At 41.6% G+C, this 19079-nt stretch overlaps 1 protein-coding gene across 1 annotated transcript in view; it reads left to right on the top strand.

Moving 5' to 3' along the window:
* Window positions 1-1298: 1298 nt before the first annotated feature.
* Window positions 1299-19079, top strand: part of samd12 (sterile alpha motif domain containing 12) — a 70219-nt gene continuing 52438 nt past the window's right edge. The window contains exon 1 of the mRNA XM_050035174.1: window positions 1299-1359. Within this exon, the coding sequence (XP_049891131.1) occupies window positions 1299-1359 (61 nt within the window). The remainder of the gene's footprint in view (window positions 1360-19079) is intronic.

The following is a 19079-nucleotide window of genomic DNA, read 5'->3' as shown; positions in this document are numbered from 1 at the left end:
CATTTAGGTTATCATTTGATATTTAGATTTTAATGGTGACATTATATTTAACACATTTCAAACATTGCTGTAAATGTGGTAAAAATTGACTTTAAAAAATTCACACCACTTATTTAAACATTGTTTGAAGCTAAATGCGGCAAAATGTTGCTGTTAATTTCAGTGTGAGCCACTTTATATGCCTTGCCCTATCAATAGGAATATTTGTGTGCTTTAATTTGGTGATTTGATTTTTTTTTTTTTTTTTTAGGACAAGACACGCGCAAATGCACACACAAAGAGAGTGTGTGTGTGGCACAGACGGAGAGAGGCAAAGAGAGGCGCTTAAATAATTTCCCCTCGGGGATCAATAAAGTATTTCTGATTCTGATTCTGATTCTCTGCAAAACTGAGGAAACTTGCTTTCTCCCTCATATCCCTCAAAGCGCTGAGCCTACACTTCCCAGGATCCTTTGAGGCGCGGCAGCAGCTGTGCGCTCCGGCTTGCCCGCAGCAAAGTGATGATAACACGCCAAACAAGGTACAATGAGAGAGCGTTGAGTTTTACATTTCGCCTGCTCCCTCACGAGTGATGCCCAAATCTGTGGAGTAGCATTATGGCTGTCGAAGGTAAGACGCTTCACCCCGTGATGTCCACGATGCCACTTCCGTTTCTGTGCTCGTTTTAAACATAATAGTTGGAGTTGTCGTGATGATCGGAGCTGTATGGTGTGCATGCATGGCTCAACCCAGACACAGTCGGGTCACCTGTGAAAGCCTGTGATTGGGTGATGTTGCAGCCTCTGCTCTCTCTGCATTACGTATCCCTGGTCATCTTCTGTTGTTATTATTACACTGTGCATGATATATGTGCAATGGTGCATGATCACACACCATAAAGACTCGTGTTAACGCGCAGCCTCTTTCTGTATTTATATTGTGAGTGTGCGTGTGCGCCTGGTCGTTGGAGACTGGTTAACAGGTCTGCGACCGAGGAGAGGAGCGTCCACTTCTTTTGCATAATCATCCCCGGCGTGCCGTGCGCTCTGTGTTCTCTGGAGGACACCGGAGCTCCGCACAGCTGAGATCAACACCTCTTTCCTGGGTATTTGATTCTTAGATAATATTCACCGGGCTTTTTTCCCTGTGTTGTGGCGCAACAGAGCGCTCAGCACTCCGGCTGAGGCTGCTCATCTGGCAGCAGGTGGTGAGACATGTGGACAGGGGAAGTCACCCGCTTCTCCCCGTGATTGTCAGTGAACAGATCAGTGATAAAAGGTGCTCGCTCCGGACATTAGAGGTGAGGAAAGTAACTCGGGATGCTCGGCCAGTCTCCTCACCTTATTGGGGGCATCTTGTGGATCCAGAATCCAATGAGAGGTATGTTGGAGGGGGAGATGGAGGGAGGGGGTGTCACATGCATGCAGCTGGACTAGCTCTCCCTCTTCAAAGGCTTTTCCAGTTCAGCCCACTGTGTGTCTGCCAGTGCAGGTATGATTGGTATGAGACACTCCTGCATACCTAACCTAGATCAGGTTATTCATCTCTGACAGCCATTACAGGGCATTTTATACACGTTGTCCACACGTTGTGCTGTTTGACCTGAACCTGTCTCTCCTGTTCCTCTACTGACATGTATAGCAATGGGCTGTATACTGTCATGCTGTGTTTGCTGATCAATATTTATATGTGCTGACACTGATGCAGAGTGCTGCTGATGCTCTGCTGCGTGACTTCTCATATTTTCCCATGTTGAGGACCCAAAAGAAGATGCGTGTTAAACTGCTTAACTCCTGTTTTGCTAAATGCAATGTGAGGGTATCTTTCTCTACTTGTGATCCATAGGTGTAGATTTCAGGGGGGGTGCAGGGGACATCTCCCTCTCACTATTTAGAACTTGTGAATTTGTCCCCACACAATTAGAGGTTTGATTTTCTGCCCGATTGGGCCCGACCCGGCGGGTTCGGGCCAGGCCAGGCTGTAATATTTCTCAGTATTTCTTTTTATGAAACTGGCAGTTCTTGTGCTTAAATGGCAGCAGTTGCATTGGATTGAATCAAGACGGTAAGAGAGAGAAAGAGGAGGGTTCATGACAGAGAGAAAGGCAGAGTGATGATGGAATAACGGAGCAATATAGTGGAGATCCAGGGGATAGAGAGAGAGCGTGCATGGGAGAGGGGCTGCAAGGTGACTTGGTTGGCAGTGTTTGCTTCTAGCTCCCCAGTAACTGGGCAGATGTGCATAACATGCAGCGGAGAGCAGTGGTCATCATCTGTGTGCCACATCACCATGGCACCAAGGGGCGCAGCCCACTCTGCCAAACCTGCTGTGCACAAGATGCAGAGCCGATGGCAGACTATTGAAATAACAGAAGGAATAAGAGGAGGAAAAGTTGTGCAAGGAAACACATCAGCCCTTAGCTTGTAAAAAATGTTAGAAAATATATATTTTTTTACAGTTTAAATTTGGGTTTTGAGTTGGGCTTGGGTCCAAAACTGCTGCCATGGTCGGGGCTGTGCATGTTCATGTAGGGTCAGGACTGATTTTTTTGGGCCCCAATCAAAGCTCTACCCCAAATGGAAACATGGAAGTGGCAGCGGACTTTTATTTTGATGAAATTAAGGACATTTCCACCATAAGTTGATTCTGAAAAGGCAAAAAATTGATGCATAAAAGTTCACCAGAATGCAGGAAATTAAGTGTTTGGTGCTCAAAATTTCCTAGGGGAGGACCTCAAACCCTTGCAAATTTTGAAACAAAACCTAATATTTTACCTAATGACTACCTGAAAGCCTTATGAGCTCCCCTTGAGGCCTCTTGCCCCCACTTTAACAACAGTTTCTCTATTTGTGCCTTTTTAAGATTGAGAAATGTCTCGTACAAGTTGCACCCCTCTTGCTCTGATGTTGCAGCTTCTTTGTGGTGTTGGCAGCTGACCTACAGGTGTAAAAGATATTGCCATCCATCTCAAAGCTTTTTAATGTGTCTTTAATGATATACGATGAGCACAAGAGCAGCAGTTATGACACTGCCATCCTTCCAGCAGCATATCCCTCTGTATAGTTTTAGTCATGCATCTCTTGAGATTCGTCTTTCAAAGCAGAGAAGAGGAAGGCGGGCACTAAGGCTGCCTGCAGATGCACACTTTGTTCCAGAGCTGAATGGTTTATCCGTTATCCAGTTTTATCCATTCCTTCATCCCTTTCTCGTCTTTTTGTTATCCAGGCTAACACAGATGAATAAAATCGGTGGGTTAGCATTTTAACAGTATCTCTTTGTTAGATGTGATAGTTATGGAGAAACACCCTCTGCTAAACCGTGGAATTCCGAAATTATGATACGACTGATTTCACAGACGGTGTAATACACAAAAGCTTTTTTTAACAGCAGAATACAGTTTCAGAAAGCTTTAACTTATGTTTCTTTTGTCATTGCTGCAGAAATGCAAAGCGTGAAATACAGAATCAATACAATTTGTGACTTGAGCAGCTCACGGAGCTCTGGGACAACTCAGTGCATTCAATCATGATTCACTGACTTGTGTCACTGAGAGAGATGAATTATGAGTCATGTCTCTATCCCCTGAAGCCGCTGTAACTAACATGTCTACCAGAATTAGGGAGAAAAACTGCACTTCCAAACAAACAAGGTCGGATCAGATTTTACCAGAGCTGCGCGGCCGAAACATCCTATACAGCCCCATGCTGTGGCTGAAATACAACACTTTGAAATGCTTTCTCCCTGAAGACCATGATGATGATGCTCCTCCTCAGAGGGAAAGTCAGATAGGAGTCAGTGGTGGAAAATTACAAAGTACATTTACTTTAAAGTACTTAACTCATTTCTAGTTTCTGCCACTTTAATCTTCTGCGCCACTATATATCAGATTACTTTCCAGATTTAGATTTCACTACAAAAATGCAATGCCCTTATAGAATATACTACATTAACATGTTTGTGGCTTGTGACCAGTCTTGTCATGTTTCAGGTCTCTAAAACTTGTTTTCCTGTCTAAACTTTTCAGATGGTTTCAGCTAAATAGCTATTTGAGGCCCAAAAAGGTAAAATTGTCAATTTTCACACACAGAAATAAGTGAAAGAAAAGAATCAGTCCAAAAAATCTGTCTAGAATTGTGTTGCCGAACTTTTTTTTCTCTAATTCTCTGTGTCATACTAATCATCTTAGAATAATGTTGTTATATAATAAGTGATTATAATACATAATGTTATGTCTAAAGATACTTGGTACCTCTTTTGATACCTCGGCAATAAGTAAAAAAAACTCTGAGATACTCAAAATAATTTTTCAGTAACAACCTGGACACAGTGTTGGTACAGAACAAGTCACTGAACACACGCCAACACAGTTTTGAGGGCCATTTTTTCCCCCTGACTGTTATCTCCTCAAGGCGATCATGCATTTGGTTGTGTGTGTGCATGTGTGTGTTTGTCCACAGCTAGTCTAGCAAACTACTGAACCAATCAGCCTAATATTTCATGTGCATATTTGTGACTGTATGCTCAATGATCTCTTCTGAAAAACCTGTTGTATTGACTGTTAAACTGTCATCAACTGCTGACTCCCCACTCCTCTTAACTGGCTGGTAGTGGCCACAAGTTTTCCAGAAATCAGGCTCAGCTAAAAACAACAAGCCTTACTATCGGTTGCAGGACACATTTTGACCTTCACTGTAGTTTAGAAACTGACATCTGTAGAAAGGTTTTGTCTCATTTTAAACCAGAGCAGCTGCAGACTGATTCCATAACACATATGTTATGTTCCACTAAAGTAAGGCAGGTTGGAGCGTTGTGTCCGCCTGATTTAGCACAGCAGGGGCACTCTGTCTGCTGGAATTAAAGAATTGTCCAGCGTGTCCATGATCAGCTTGGGGGGCACACGGTCGCCTGCCAGAGATCTGCTCTCTACTGAGTGCACTTTTGTAGTTTCATCTGTGCAGACTTGGTTTGAAAATCTGATTGTAGATATTTTTTCTTCTTCAGTACTCTTAATACTATTGAATGTATAATTAAAGGAAATATTAGTATTTTAAACAATAAAATGATATCAAAAAGAAGTATTTAAGTATCAGTACTTTTGACAACCTTACCTCATGACCCCTCAGATTTATTTTGTGACCCTTTGTGAACCCTTAGGTCAGCTGCTAATTGTTTTGTACTATGTTAAGTAGGGTTTCGAATGAAGGACTTTTACTTGTAATGGAGTATTTTTACTTTGTTATATTGATACTTTTACCTGAGTAAACGATCTGAATACTTCTGTCAACTTCTTAACCATCATCTAAATTTATGATTTAGATTTTGTTCTGAAATTGTGTAGTTCATTGAAAGGAAATTAATGAGTGATTATTTGGACTGTTGAATCTTATCATCAGTAAAATCACATTATTTGGTTCCAGCTTCTCAAATGCAAAGATTAATTAGTGGTTATCATTATAAATTGAGTCCCTGGGGGGTCTATGACTAATTCTAGACCAAAAAATGCAAATGATCAGTTGATTAATCAGAAAAGACACAAGTGAAAGTAACCTGCAGTAAGTGTGTCAAGTATAATCTTATTGCTGTTGTGTTTCTATCCTCGTTCCCCTCAGATGACACTCACTGATTGGTTTACATAGTGCATACTGATCTGCATTTCTAAATTTGCCACAGTTAGCATAAAAAGTCCTGTTTCTGTTTTTAGTTTGGCTCTAATTAAAACGGGTGTTGTTTATTCCTCTGCGGTAAAAGCAAAGCTCTCCCTGTGGATCAGACAAAGCTCCCCGCAGCACCATCACTTTTAATTTAAGATGTGACGTTTGAGAGAAATCACAACAACTCTGCAGTGTCACTGTTTTCTGTTCCAGTGCTCCACCAACCCCTCTAAGACACGAGAATATAGGTCAGCTATTTAATAATTTATAACACATGAGAAGACAATAAGCTCTTTGAGAAACTAGCACTTTGGAGAGTGCCTCCCGCCATTTCAGCGCTACTTTGAAAGGCACTTCCACTTAGCTTCTTTTGGCAAATTGAGTCTGTGCAAGAAAACACAAAACTCTGCTCAAATATCTGCAAAGCTCCGTACTGATAACACTTAAAGGTGGCAAGAAGTTCAATTTACTTTCTAAAGAAGGAGACAGAGGTTTAATCAGGCTCTACATACTGTAGTGTGAAAATTTATATTAGCTGCTTTTAGTTAAAACTCTACAACATAATCTGTATATTGCTTCTTTGTGCAAGCATCTTTTTTTGCAAGCATCCATTCTTTTTAAAGTCTCACCTGGAAAGGAAATGCTTGAGGAGTATGTGTCAGAAAATGTGTTGCTCTCTCTGACACATTTCTTGTACCTGCAAGAGGTGTAAGACAAGAGTCTTGGGAATTGTTACATCATGTTGGACAGTAAATCTGATGCCGTGTTAGAGATGGATTACATCATCTGTTAGTGAAGCTGTGTGGCTTGGTCCGACCTTACACATTCGTGTGTCACATGCAGTTGTACTTGTGTTTTGAGAACTAATCTCATAGAAATACAGACTCGTATTGCTTTTAACTGTCGTAATTAGGCAGCAGTAGCACTCCATTGGCTTGATAGAGGCTCCTGGTGACGAAGCTTGAGATCATCCCGCCTCAAGTCCTCAGTGTGGATCATAGTCTCAAGTACTGTTGCCTCCTAACAGCTGATATGGACAAAGTCACGACATAATATCTGATATCATATTTAGTCCTAACCACAATGACTATGGGGCAGGTGTGTGAAAAGCTGGTTGTCATGGGATACTGTTTCATAAGCTGCGTTTCCACCAACACTTTCTGTATTGTATCCTCAGAACTGGTACGTAACCTGTATGGGCATGTACCTAAACCCTAGATCTGTTAAGCATTTTCACCCCAGATGATACTTTATAATGTAGGTGGCATTGTTATCGAACAGTCAAGCTGCGTCACTGCTCCGTCCAGCTCTTGGTGTATTACCTCTTTACAGGGAGGAACGTCTGCACCCTGTTGATCGTCCGAACAGGGTTGTGCAACACTGTTCGGATGTCAACCAAAATGAACGGGCCGGAGTGTTCAGAGTCTTTCTTAATGGGATATGGGTTTGTGCATTGAATCTTTGTAGAGCCAGAGTGGCGATTCTCTCTTGACCAATCAACGGACTGCAGTGTTTCTCGCTTCACCTTTTAGTATCAGGTTAGTGTGCAAGGTACCTCAACACAGTATGGAATACAATGGTTCTTTTGGTACAATCCTCAACATTTGACAATGTAAACACAAAAATAAGCTCCAATTGGTAACGAACTGAAGTGCTTGGCGGAAGCAGTAAAAATGAGGCTGTAGTGTGTCTCTAGAAAGGCAGTTGTTCACAAGAAAACTTGCAGACATAGCTGTGTAAAAAAAAAAAAAGAGCATTAGAGAGAGAAGTTTAAACCCTGCGTCCTTCCTCACCTCTGCACAGCAGGTAAATCACTGTGTGAAGTAGATGTGAATGTCAGATTGATTGATTGATTCTCTCAGAAAGAAACAGAAATGGTCGAACAGTGGTTGGCACGGCAGGGGGACCGACATAGAAACGCAGTGTAGTCAAGCAAGTTGAACCTTGCTTCTTATTATTTTTATTAAGGTAAGTAGGTGTCAACCCAGGTTGTCAAATACCAATACTTTGTCAAGCCCCTTGGCTTCTTATGCCAATGCATTTAGTTTTATTTTATGTACATTTGATTATTTTATGTCCTTTTTTAATGGACCCCAGGAAGAGTAGCTGCTTCCAGGTGCAGCAGCTAATGGGGATCTCAATAAAATCAAATCAAATCAAATCAAATCAATGCACAGGACACCCTTTAGTGTATATGTAGCCCCTTTTACACAGCAGCAACCCTTTTAAGCAGCTATAGGGCTGCTAGGAAGTCTCTTGCCACCTTTGCATTGTCACACAGATTTGAACAACCATGGGATCATGCCGCTCCATTGTGTGATTATAGACTGCATCCTGGCATCGCAGAATCAAAACAGGCGTGACAGGTGCGACATGTAACACAACAGTATTGGCCTCTAGTGTGACATGTAACATGGCAGCACTTTAAAAACAATAACAATGGCATAACAATCTTTACGGTCTATGTTATATGGCGGTTGATCTGGTCCTCTGCTCAGAGGGTAAGGACCTCACTGATGATGAACCTCACTGTTTTCCCAATGTGTGATATTTCCGGCGGCTGTTCTCCTTCTATGAGTTAGCTGCTAGCTGCTACCAGCTACTTTTTAATTCTCTCGCTGTGGGTCACACACATAACACATCATCAAAAGGTCACGTTCCCATCCTGCTGGCTGTCCCTATACAGACATTGTTTCGGCGCTGTTACTACCTCTGTTCCAGGCTCAGAGACAAGACAACTCTGTTCCCCATTCTGTGATTGTACCTCCTATACAGAACAGCGAGGCGGCATAACTGCGCAGCATTGACTAGGTAGTGTAAAGGGGTCTTGTGTGACGCACAGTTGAAACACACTGTAACGTGGTTAATGTTATGAAATGGTCACAGTAAGGTTTAGAAACTAAATTATTCTTTTAGGTGGAAATAAGTAAGTTTGTCGTGCTATGTGACGTAAAATCAGCACTGGAGTGATGTCAGTTAAAACAGTGGTGACTTTTGGTTTCAAATGGGATGTAGGAATGTAAGTTACGTAACGTTTCATTTAAACAACATTGACTTGGTTTCATACGGGACACAAACTGTGGTCTCCTGGATGAAAGTCCAGTTGGATCCACCTCAACTCCCTCCCACCCTACGCAGACTTTTTCACTTTAAATACTACTTCAGTTGCTCTCAGCTTTATATACTGCTGTGGATGGGTTTACATTGGAGTTCGTTGAAAGCCCAGTGCGCCTCATGAATACGCTCAAGGTGCCTTTGGCATCGATATCACATGCCAAGAGGCGCGACAAAGTGTTAGTATTTCACGACCTGGGAATGAGACTGGGCTGTAAGTGTTGTCTTTTCCTGGTTTTAGATGTTGCATTACATTAAAGTGATGTAATTTTCTGAACTTACAAGACTGTTCCAGCTGTTCTATTATCTGCCTTTACCCACTTAGTCATAGTATCCACATTACTGATGATTATTTATCAAAAATGTCATTGTGTCAATATTTCAATCATCAATAGTCAACCCTACAGTATCATGGCAATATTTAGGTATTCAAAAATATTGTTATATTTCTTATATCCCCCCCCCCCCCCCCCTATTCACAGCACAATCCANCCCCCCCCCCCCAGCCCTATTCACAGCACAATCCAAAGTCCTCTGGGATTGCACTTGGTGGGGCAATCAAATAAGCACACACTGCAGGTAGATTACCTTGGAGAATGAATATGTTAATTCTACTGTTTACTTTGAAAACATCAGGATAGAGGAGCAAATTATTCCCGCTGTGATAACTCTCCAGAGTTGCCTCAAAGGAGTACAATTATTTTTTTATCCCCTTATCGGCACCTGTGGCAACATACCCAAGCTCACACAGCCCCACTTTTATAACACGGTGCTATTTGAGGTAATCCTTTTTGGATTTATTGGACAGTTGACAGCTCAGAGAGAAACGGGACAAAAGGGGAAAGAGAGAGAGGTATGTCATGCAGGGAAGGTGGTTGTATGGTATGTGTCTTAACCACCCGGTCACCAGCCCGTAGTGTTATTCTGTCTGAATAAATGCTTATGTCATTACTATGTCATAATAGGCTGGCTATAATAAGGCTACGTGACCTTAGGGTAATAATAAAGAACTAGGTTTCTTATCAACATGTGACAGAAGCTATGCATGTAGATACACACAGATGTGGAAAAGAGCCAAGAACCAGACCCCATGTCCAGCCACAGTGTTTACCCCTGTGGCAGAGGTTGTTCATTTTACTCCTCCTCTCTTGCCTCTGTATGTCAAGCCTCCTTGATATGTCCTGCCCTGCTCAGCCTGCTTGTTCACCCATTCAGAAAACTCATTTCAAATCCATCCCCGGGATCTAACCCAAGAATAGAATTAGTCGAAAAAACATGTTTATTCGAGTCGCTGGAATTGGATTACATCTTAGTCAGGCTAATCAGGAGTTGCTATGGTGAGGGAGCGTCTGCCTGACCTTACTCAGCAGGAATGGGATTAAGATGACAGAAGATGTGGCAAATGTCACAGGAGAGCAGTGTTGTGTAATCTTCCCTTGGGTGGACCTACAGCCATCTTTGATGCACCATGCTAAAGTGCTGCTGCGTGGAATTTAGAATGAGAGCTAAGCAAAAAATAAAAATAGAAAATAAGGATAGAAAAAATAGTTGCAGTGGGCACAGAGTTGTCCTGTCGCAATGTCAGCATGCCCATTTAGGCCTCTCATCAACGGACTTACAGAGACTTACATCTCCTGCCTTGTACCTGGAGACGATCTGTCTTTCAAATGTCAGGGGTTTACTCCTTACAATTCTATCAGATCTGTCTCAGGCCTGACATGACGGGTTCTTTGTTTTCAAGCTCACACTCAGTATAACCAGAATTTAATTTAGAAGTAAACAGTAGGCTTAAAGAGACAGTTTACCCCCAAATCAAATATAACATATTTTTCCTCTTTCCTGACTTTTGTGCTGTTTATCAGTCTAGATTGTTTTGTGTAAGTAGTTGAGTGTTTTAAGATATCAGCCATAGTGATGTCTGCCCTCTCTCCAAATTAATGGAAGTAAATGACACTCATTTGTGGTGTGCAAAGCGCCAAAAGCTACATTTGAAAAACTCAACAGCAGTGTCTTTTTCAAGAAATGATAACCCAGTTACTCAAGATAATCCACAGACATTGTTGTGAGCAGTTTCATGTAGGAAATATTTTCTTTCTATCAAACTACACCAGCCAATCAAATCACCACGCAGAAGAAGGCGTGCATCCACTGCTAGCTCACCTAGCACCACTGAGCTAGCTAATGTACAGCTCACCTGAGGAGGACGTCATTAATGTTTACATCTCACACTGTCATGAGCATGAGCCCCTCGTCCACAAGTAGATGTACGCTTCCTTTTGCATGTTGATACGTTTGGCAGGTGTAATTCAGTAGAAAGAAAATAGTTCCTACATGAAACTGCTCACAACAAGGTCTGTGGATTATCTTGAGTATCCGCATCATGATTTCTGGAAAGAGACTTTTCTGTTGTGTTTTTGAACATATTTTTGGCACTTTCAGCGCCACAAGTCGAGTGCCATCTAGTTCCGTTGTTTTGGAGGGAAGGCGGACATGACTACAGCCGATATCTTCAACACTCAGCAACTCACACCAAAACAATCTATAGACGAATAAATAGCACTACAGGTAAGGTATAATATAAGTGTCTTTCAGAGAGTTAAATGAGAAAATACCAATCTCATGTCTATCTGTTGAATTTGAAGCTACAGCTAGCAGCGAGTTAGCTGATATGACATGCAGCAGCGGCACATGGGCTGGAATCGAACCCATGGCCACTGCAGCAAGGACATTGCTTTTGGGCATGGGATGCCAGCTCTACTCGCTGAGCTACTGGGCACCCCAAAATGTGTTGTTTTGACACTTAAATCTTTGAACAGATTAAACAAACCAGATGTAACGTGATAGATTTGGACAGTACTTGGGGCGGCCATTAGCGCTCACCCGGTAGAGCGGGAGCCCTGTGTACAAAGGCTATTTCCCTGCTGCAGCAGCTGCAGGTTCGATTCCAACTCTGGCCCTGCTGCATGTCATCCCCTCTCTGTTTCCCTTTTAATGCTACAGCTTTCCTATGTAATATAGGCACAAAGCCAAAAAAAGTTTCGGACAGAGCCAGGCTAGCTGTTTCCTGGTTTCTCGTCTTTATGCTAAGCTAAGCTAACTGGCTACTGGCTTAGCTTTACTTTTTTGTACTTCCTATCTAATGGTCTTCAGTGGAGTACAATAGTAGGGCTGATACGCTACCATAACTTACAGAGAGGCTTGTCCAAGTAAGTTTGGTGTACTTGTTCTGGAAAATGTCATGTGGTTTCAAGCAGAACTCCATTCTTAAGGTTAAAAAAATGGTACCTTACATAACCACAGCCCAGAATACCGATACAGCCCAGTGGAGAAGATTAAATTCAATTTTGAAGCGCCGGTGTTGCGAATCATAGTTATTTTCATATTCATGTCACACCTGAAGGTTTCTTGCTCACTGTGTTGAAGTGTCACCTGTATTCTCGGTATGCTTTGTGCTACAGCTCAATCAACTCGAATTGTAAGCCATTTTTGCACTTGACACACTTGCACAAACTGAGGCAGATTCACAATGATCAAAGAAGGAAAAGGTGTAGATTCTTCCACATTTAGATCTGATGAATATGCAGATGAGTGAAGGCAAAGTGATGAGAGCAGTGCGGGTTTGTGTTGTCTTTGTTTTATGCAAATCCTCTGCAGCATCCGACCTCTATTTAGGACTGTTTTTTTTAATGCACTGCAATATTAACCTGGCTGACAGCATGGGTCCTTGTCTGTGTCACCAAACAGGGCAGAACAAAATCTTCTGTACACAGTATCTTTATCGACCTTCATTGACGTACGAGCACGAGGCAAATTGAACTCAGGGGAAGAGACGAATATTGCCGAATGTTCCAGTCATTCATCGATCACTTTACCATTGTAAAGTACTTCCAGCCTTTTGTGCGCCTCTCCTCCCCCTCACAAACGACGACCTTTGTGCTTTTTGTGAAATATTCTGCATGATTTGGCACCCTGCTGTGTCGAGTGCAGACACTTGGCGGTGTGTCAGCTCCGGTCCCTGATGACCATGAGGTTCTCTGGGCTCTGTTCTTGCTGACTGATTGAAGCTGCAGATCTGAGGCAGTTTGTGTGTCACTGAGTGGGCACAGATGGAGGGAGTCAATGTCAGGTGAAGACTGTCATTTTGTGGCATGCTGTAGCAGAGCTGCAGAGTTGAATCTTTTGACAGCTTTTAAAGTGGAACACGTACAGTATCTAGTTTTAGACAACAGTAATGCTTATACAAGGGATGCCAATGGTTAACCAGCAATCGATTAACCGCCAAGAATGCTTTTAATCGGTTACACTTGTTAGACTATGGATTAATATTGCTATGCTTCACTGTACTGCACTGCGCACCATCCAGGGATGGGAGCTAGCTAGCAGTGCCACTCATTCGGCTAATGTTACAGCAAGTAAAGCTGTCCTGACCCAACAGCTTTACAGTGGAAACATTGGACCCACTCTCCAGGCCACCAATAGTCAACCCTACTATATCATTACAATATCGATATTGAGTTATTTGCTCAAAAATATTGTGATATTTGATTTTCCCAATATTGCACTGCCCTAAATAAAAGGCAAGACATTTACAGGACAAAACCTTTTATTCTCACCACCTCTAAAATTCTCATAACCTTTACAATTCGGTGCTGAAGCTAATGGAGCGCTAGACTAAAAGGAAAGGCCTCTTGTATTTCACATCATTTTGCTTTTTTTCCCCTTAAAACTTAAGCGGTAGGTACTGGTTAATGGCTGTCGAGCTTTCCAATGGAAAATAAACTGAAACTGACATCCGTAGTTTATAGGTTGGCTCCATGTTGTATGAGGATGTGCAGCTGTGAAGTAAGGCCATCCAAATAGGACATTTTCTGGCAATTTTACTCGAAGCAGCTCTTTGTCAAGTTGTGATGCAACAATCCGATATGAAGTGTCTGTGTACAAGCATCAGGGCTGTTCATGGTCTGAAACCAGCTGGATAGCAGACTGAAATCACATTTAAGTGTTGACCAAAAACGGTTATTTGCAATTGCTCTTTTTCATGTGTTTGGAAGGGTGGTGGCAGCGAAGCAAATTACAGTGCTACTAATTTAATCAGGCACTTGAAGAGAAACAATGGGAAGGGGTACAATGAGCTCCGAGCAGATGGAATCTGCAGGAAAGAAACAAAACATTAGGCGGATGTTTAGTTTTTCTATTAAGTACCAAAATGCCAGATTTGTGCTTGAACATCAAAGCAAAACTGTGGCCAAATTCATAACTCGAGGTGGGTGCAGTAATCACAAAAGTGTCTTCAGGTTATTTCTATATTTTATATTATCTGTGATACTGAGGAACTTGGCTCAAATGCATGACTTAGAGGCAGAAAGTTTACTGTGTTGATGGTCAAAACAAAAGCAAGGTTTAACATCAGACAGGGAGCCAGAGCAAAAAGGGCAAAGGCAGTCTGGCAAAAAGTCCACAAAGACTGGCGAAAGGTCATAACAAGTCACGCAGACAGGAACAAGACGGCTGGACTTCTAAAGCTGAGCAGCAAGAGACGATGTGGCAGGTAAATAAGGGCTGAATCCTAATTTTTGGACTGCACCTCTCTTGCTGACTTGCTGACTTAATGAGCAATATGGATGTGACAATATGCCGTGTTTATTTTTGAAGATACATGCTTCTTTTTTAAAAATGTGTAACTTTATTAATGCAGCAATGTTTTCATAGGGCACATACAGATAATGCATTACTGGATTATATAGGTTTTAGTTGTAATCTCCCAAGTTAAAAAGACAAAAATTGCTCATCATCTACATAAAATGAAATATTGTTTGATGTGAATATAGGCCTAATATTAGCAGTGTTTTACAGCTCATGTAAATTTCTCTTGATTGTCACCAACCGCGGGACTGCTCATAATTCCCAAGCCGCGATAGTAGATAAATGTCCCAATGGTCAGAAAGCCCCTTTGTATTTGTACAGCCCATTATTTTCTAGCACAGTCTTCCAAACAGAAGCACACGGCTAATTATTATGCAGTGACATCATCAGACCTTCCCACTGTGGTGAGGGTATGACCCGCCCCACTCACTCTGAGTGGCTTGTCCTTGTTGCCTTCGTTGGTTGGGTTGGTTAACGTTAGAGATAAGGAGTGATTGGTTGAGGCCTTAAAACGTCTGTTGAAATCGTTCGGCATGATGATTAGCCATGTGCATCTGTTTGGGAGAATGAATACTGGATAGAATTATCCATGGATGACATCTTTCTGTGGGCTGACACATAAGTTAGTGTCACCCTGGTGCCCTCGTTTAAAAGCCTATGGGATTTTTCCATTGGATTTTGGATTATTGCAGAAAATAAGATCTGTGGCAAACAAACAATTATGATACTTACATGTTTTGTTCAGCAAGATAATCTTCACAAATGAACACCACTTTTATGATTTTTGAAGCCTAAATGCAACTGCATTTTTTAAGACGCAAAGTCAAAGTCTCTTAAGCTTGTGTTAACCACAGACCTTATTTCAGGCTTGTTACCAAAAACCCATTCAAAAAACATTGACATGGAGACAGGGGAGTCCTAAAATGCTAACTCATTTCCAGATTTTAGGAGTCATTCCTGGAGCACCCCATTGGGGCTGCATAATTATTAGCCACTGCAACAATGGCATGGCACCATCAATTGTCTGTATCAGTACTGTATTATTCAGACTATTATTACTTCTAAAGAATACACACAAGAACATACACAAGGAAGATGCAGATTATTTCAGAACCGGCTGCCACAGTGGTACACAGTATTGTTTTATCCTCCCACAATTTTCATATAGGGACATAGAGGAACACAGACATTTATTTTCAACTAGATTTGTGGCATGCTCTTTCAAAATCACTCACATGTTGCAATATGTCAACATGTCGGTGAAGATTCTCAGTCATCCAGGTCATGGTAATAGTAAGTGCTATATCATAAGCAACTGGACTTGCTTGGGTTTCTTGAAGTCGTTTCGCCTCTCATCCAAGAAGCTTATTCAATATGTCAACATCTTGATTTTTTGGTCATTTTGGGGTTCTTGGCTTTTAGACAATCAATACAGTTTTGAAGCTTGGAAACGCATGATGACACGCTAGCAGCGAACACTTGTCAGCCACACTCTGGTCCTAGTCTTGGCTTTCAGAATACTAAAACCTCTAGTTGTAAGTGCCTTAGCATCGTGTATCAAAACATAATGTTAAATGTTTATACATTTCTCAGCATGGACATGCTACACATTGTTAGCTCGGTTAGATTCTCCACAATTCAGTCGCTCAGTTCAATTTACAGACACCATGAGCACCAAAGTATAATTCTTTTAGATTTACCGGCTTGGTGAACAAGAAAGACGAAAAAAAAAGTGGTGACTTGCTACTTTGGAAGATGTCCATTCCTTGATTAGTTATACTCCCTCAGTCAGTAAGGGTCCATTGATCAAGAGAAACTAGATGTATTTTAATTTAAAAAATAATCCAGGTTTTTAATATTGTCACGTGAACTTTATTGCTTATTTTATGTTAACTGCATTCGTCAAACAGACCGCACTTCTTCTAATATAAACAACATTTTCTCATCTTCCAGCACCATTTTTTGTTGTTGTCTTCGCAATGTTGCGGAATACAAAATAAAAGGCCCCCAAGCTTTTCTGTGTATTTTCACCCCTGGACAGCTCCTGGAGTACGTCATGCGCTCCCAGTTTGGAAGGCTAATAAGCTCTGTCACGTATCTTTGCAGCCACCTTCCGTACTGCAAACTTTAAAGACCCTTTTCTCAAATCCATGGCTCAGTGATTATGTAATGTGATGTATTTTGCTTAATATTTGGAGTACAAAAAGAATTATGATCACATTAGAAAGCTCAGCATCTCCTCCCTCCAACAGTGTATGAGGTTCAAAATGTGTTTCTGGGTCAATGTGACTTCAAATGAAAGAGCAAGTCACATTTTAGCTGTGCTTTCATGCTGATACTGCATTTTTTATTTTTGTCTCGCAGTGCTGACACTGAGATACTTTGGTCTGGTCATATTTATTGATGCTACGCTGTTTAAATTATACATCTGACATCTAAGTGAGCTTTTTAAGAACGTGCAATTGTAAAAAAAAAAAAAGTCTATATTTGTTGTAGTTCAAGCTGGTAATGCAAGCTTGGCAGCAGGTTCAAAAGACATAAATATACTGTCCCAGAGAAATCCTAAACTTTCCACTTCATCTGCGATAGTTCCTGTTGTGGTCACCAAATAGAGGAAGTTTGTGTCTCTTATCAAATATTTATGGATGTTACTCAACTCTAAATAGAGACAGTCTATTTTAGTCATCCTTTTACTGTCTGCCTTTGAAGCAGAGCATGTTAAAAGCTTTATGCCTGGGATACATGCTCCACAGTGAACAGCAGATATATTTAGCTCATATGTGTTTGTGCTGTAAAGTGGGTCATTTCACTCTGCCGTCTCCGTCTCACTGACTCATTTTTGTCTGTCTTCTTCTTACTTTCTATCCCTCCCTACAACTTTTCCTTTTCATCCTCTCTCACTTCATCTCTCGCCTTTTTCTGTACCTTTTTTTTCATCCTCCTTCCTCGCTCTCTGCAGCTGAGAAATGTTCAAAGCCGAGCACATCTGCGCCTGCTTGACACAGGACCAACCAATCATAGCCGATCGAGCCCCGGGGTTGGAGAGGGCAGTCTGTGAAGTTTGAGCACAGTTAACTTTTGATAGGATGTCAGGGTGAATTAAGAGCCCCACAGAGAGTCTAGCTGGCTGGATAACTTGTTACATGACTTCACTTTGATACTTAGCCATGCAGTCAATCCTCTTTGTCTCAGCAGCAGACATATGAGCAGATAAGCTCACCTAATGAGCACATAGGAGGACAAACTGAGTGTACAACAATGTCAAAATGCTGCTTTATAAACATCATAATAAACACTGGTGCTTGTATGTATCATTGTGTTTTACTCATTCTATAACTGTGCAGGTTTTTCCTCAGTCTCTATTCTCAGTCAGTTCAGATGAGTGAGATTCTTCTGTAGGCTTTGTATGCATTAATGAATGCACTAAAGCCAGTAAGCCTAAAAGGACCTTGACATGAATTCATGCAGATGTCATGTCTTATTAGTAATGCCTCATTACATGTATATTACCAGGCAACGCTTATGTAACAGTGAATTTAACCCTTGTTGCACCAACCTGCTAAGCTTGCAACCAAGACAAAGCTAAAGGCCCAGACGCACTTAACCGATATCAAAGAACTAGCAGCGAAGAAGGCCGACTGTTGCCTGTGTCATGGCCAAAAAGTTGCACTTAAACACATCGTGAAGACTACAGCAGACAGCCAACTAGCATGTACATTCTGCACTTGTGTGAGAGGAAATAACGCCATAGCAGCAGGCGGTGGTAGTCTGTATTCATTATTAAAAAAGGGAAACCGGAAGACTGGACAGATTCAAGAAGCTAGTTAGCCAGTTCAATCATTGACAACACAACCTGATGTTGAAGGAACAAATGATATTTACCGTGTGCAACCGAACTAAACACAAACAACTACAACCTGCTTCTGCTAAAGAGCTAAAAAAAATAATCTTGCCAAATACAACAAGTCTCTTCTCATGCACTGTGCTGAACTGCCAATCAGAGTGATTTCACTAACGATTAGCTCGGCCAGGCTCATTCTACATGCTGAATCGCCGAAAACAGATGAGTAGTGCTAACGGCATGTGGGCTGCACCACAAAAACAAGTGTGAGAGAAGCTTACTGATGGCCCAACATTGACCGTCAGCTGACTGTCGGCTTGGTGTTGTCAGTTAAAGGCATACTATTTTCCTAACAAACAACATAAAAACAGTAATCCTCAATCATCTTTTATGAGCCACTAGAAGTGTGGCTGCAGAGACTCTGCCCTCTGTGTGGTGGGAAAGTTTATGGGCTGCAGTCTTTTAGCAGTGGTGTCTAGCTCCCAACCAATAACAGCACGCAGGTAAGGTTTGGGACTTTATATATATATAAAAAAAAAAAGGGTATGTCAAGCAGACGTTGCGCTAGACTTTCTCCTTGCCAGTCATTTTGACCGACAGGGTCATAAAAATCCAGTCATAATCTATTTTTACCGGCCATTTTAATTTTCGTTTTTAAATGATAATAAAGACAGCCTATTCAAAGACATTTAGTTTTCATTCGTTCGTTTTTAATAAATCCAACAAGCAAGTTATAAAGTGTGCATTAATAAGGACATGAACGAAAAGATGAACAGACATCCACACACCGCAGTGCTTCAGTTCGGCGTCTGGTCTACACGCGAGCCGCGAGCGCTTCTGTCAAGCTGGAT

Source organism: Epinephelus moara, chromosome 22 (genome assembly GCF_006386435.1).
Source record: "Epinephelus moara isolate mb chromosome 22, YSFRI_EMoa_1.0, whole genome shotgun sequence".
Taxonomy (NCBI): Eukaryota; Metazoa; Chordata; class Actinopteri; order Perciformes; family Serranidae; genus Epinephelus; species Epinephelus moara.
Note: the sequence above shows the minus strand (reverse complement) of the source record. Positions and strands in the feature narration are given on the sequence as shown.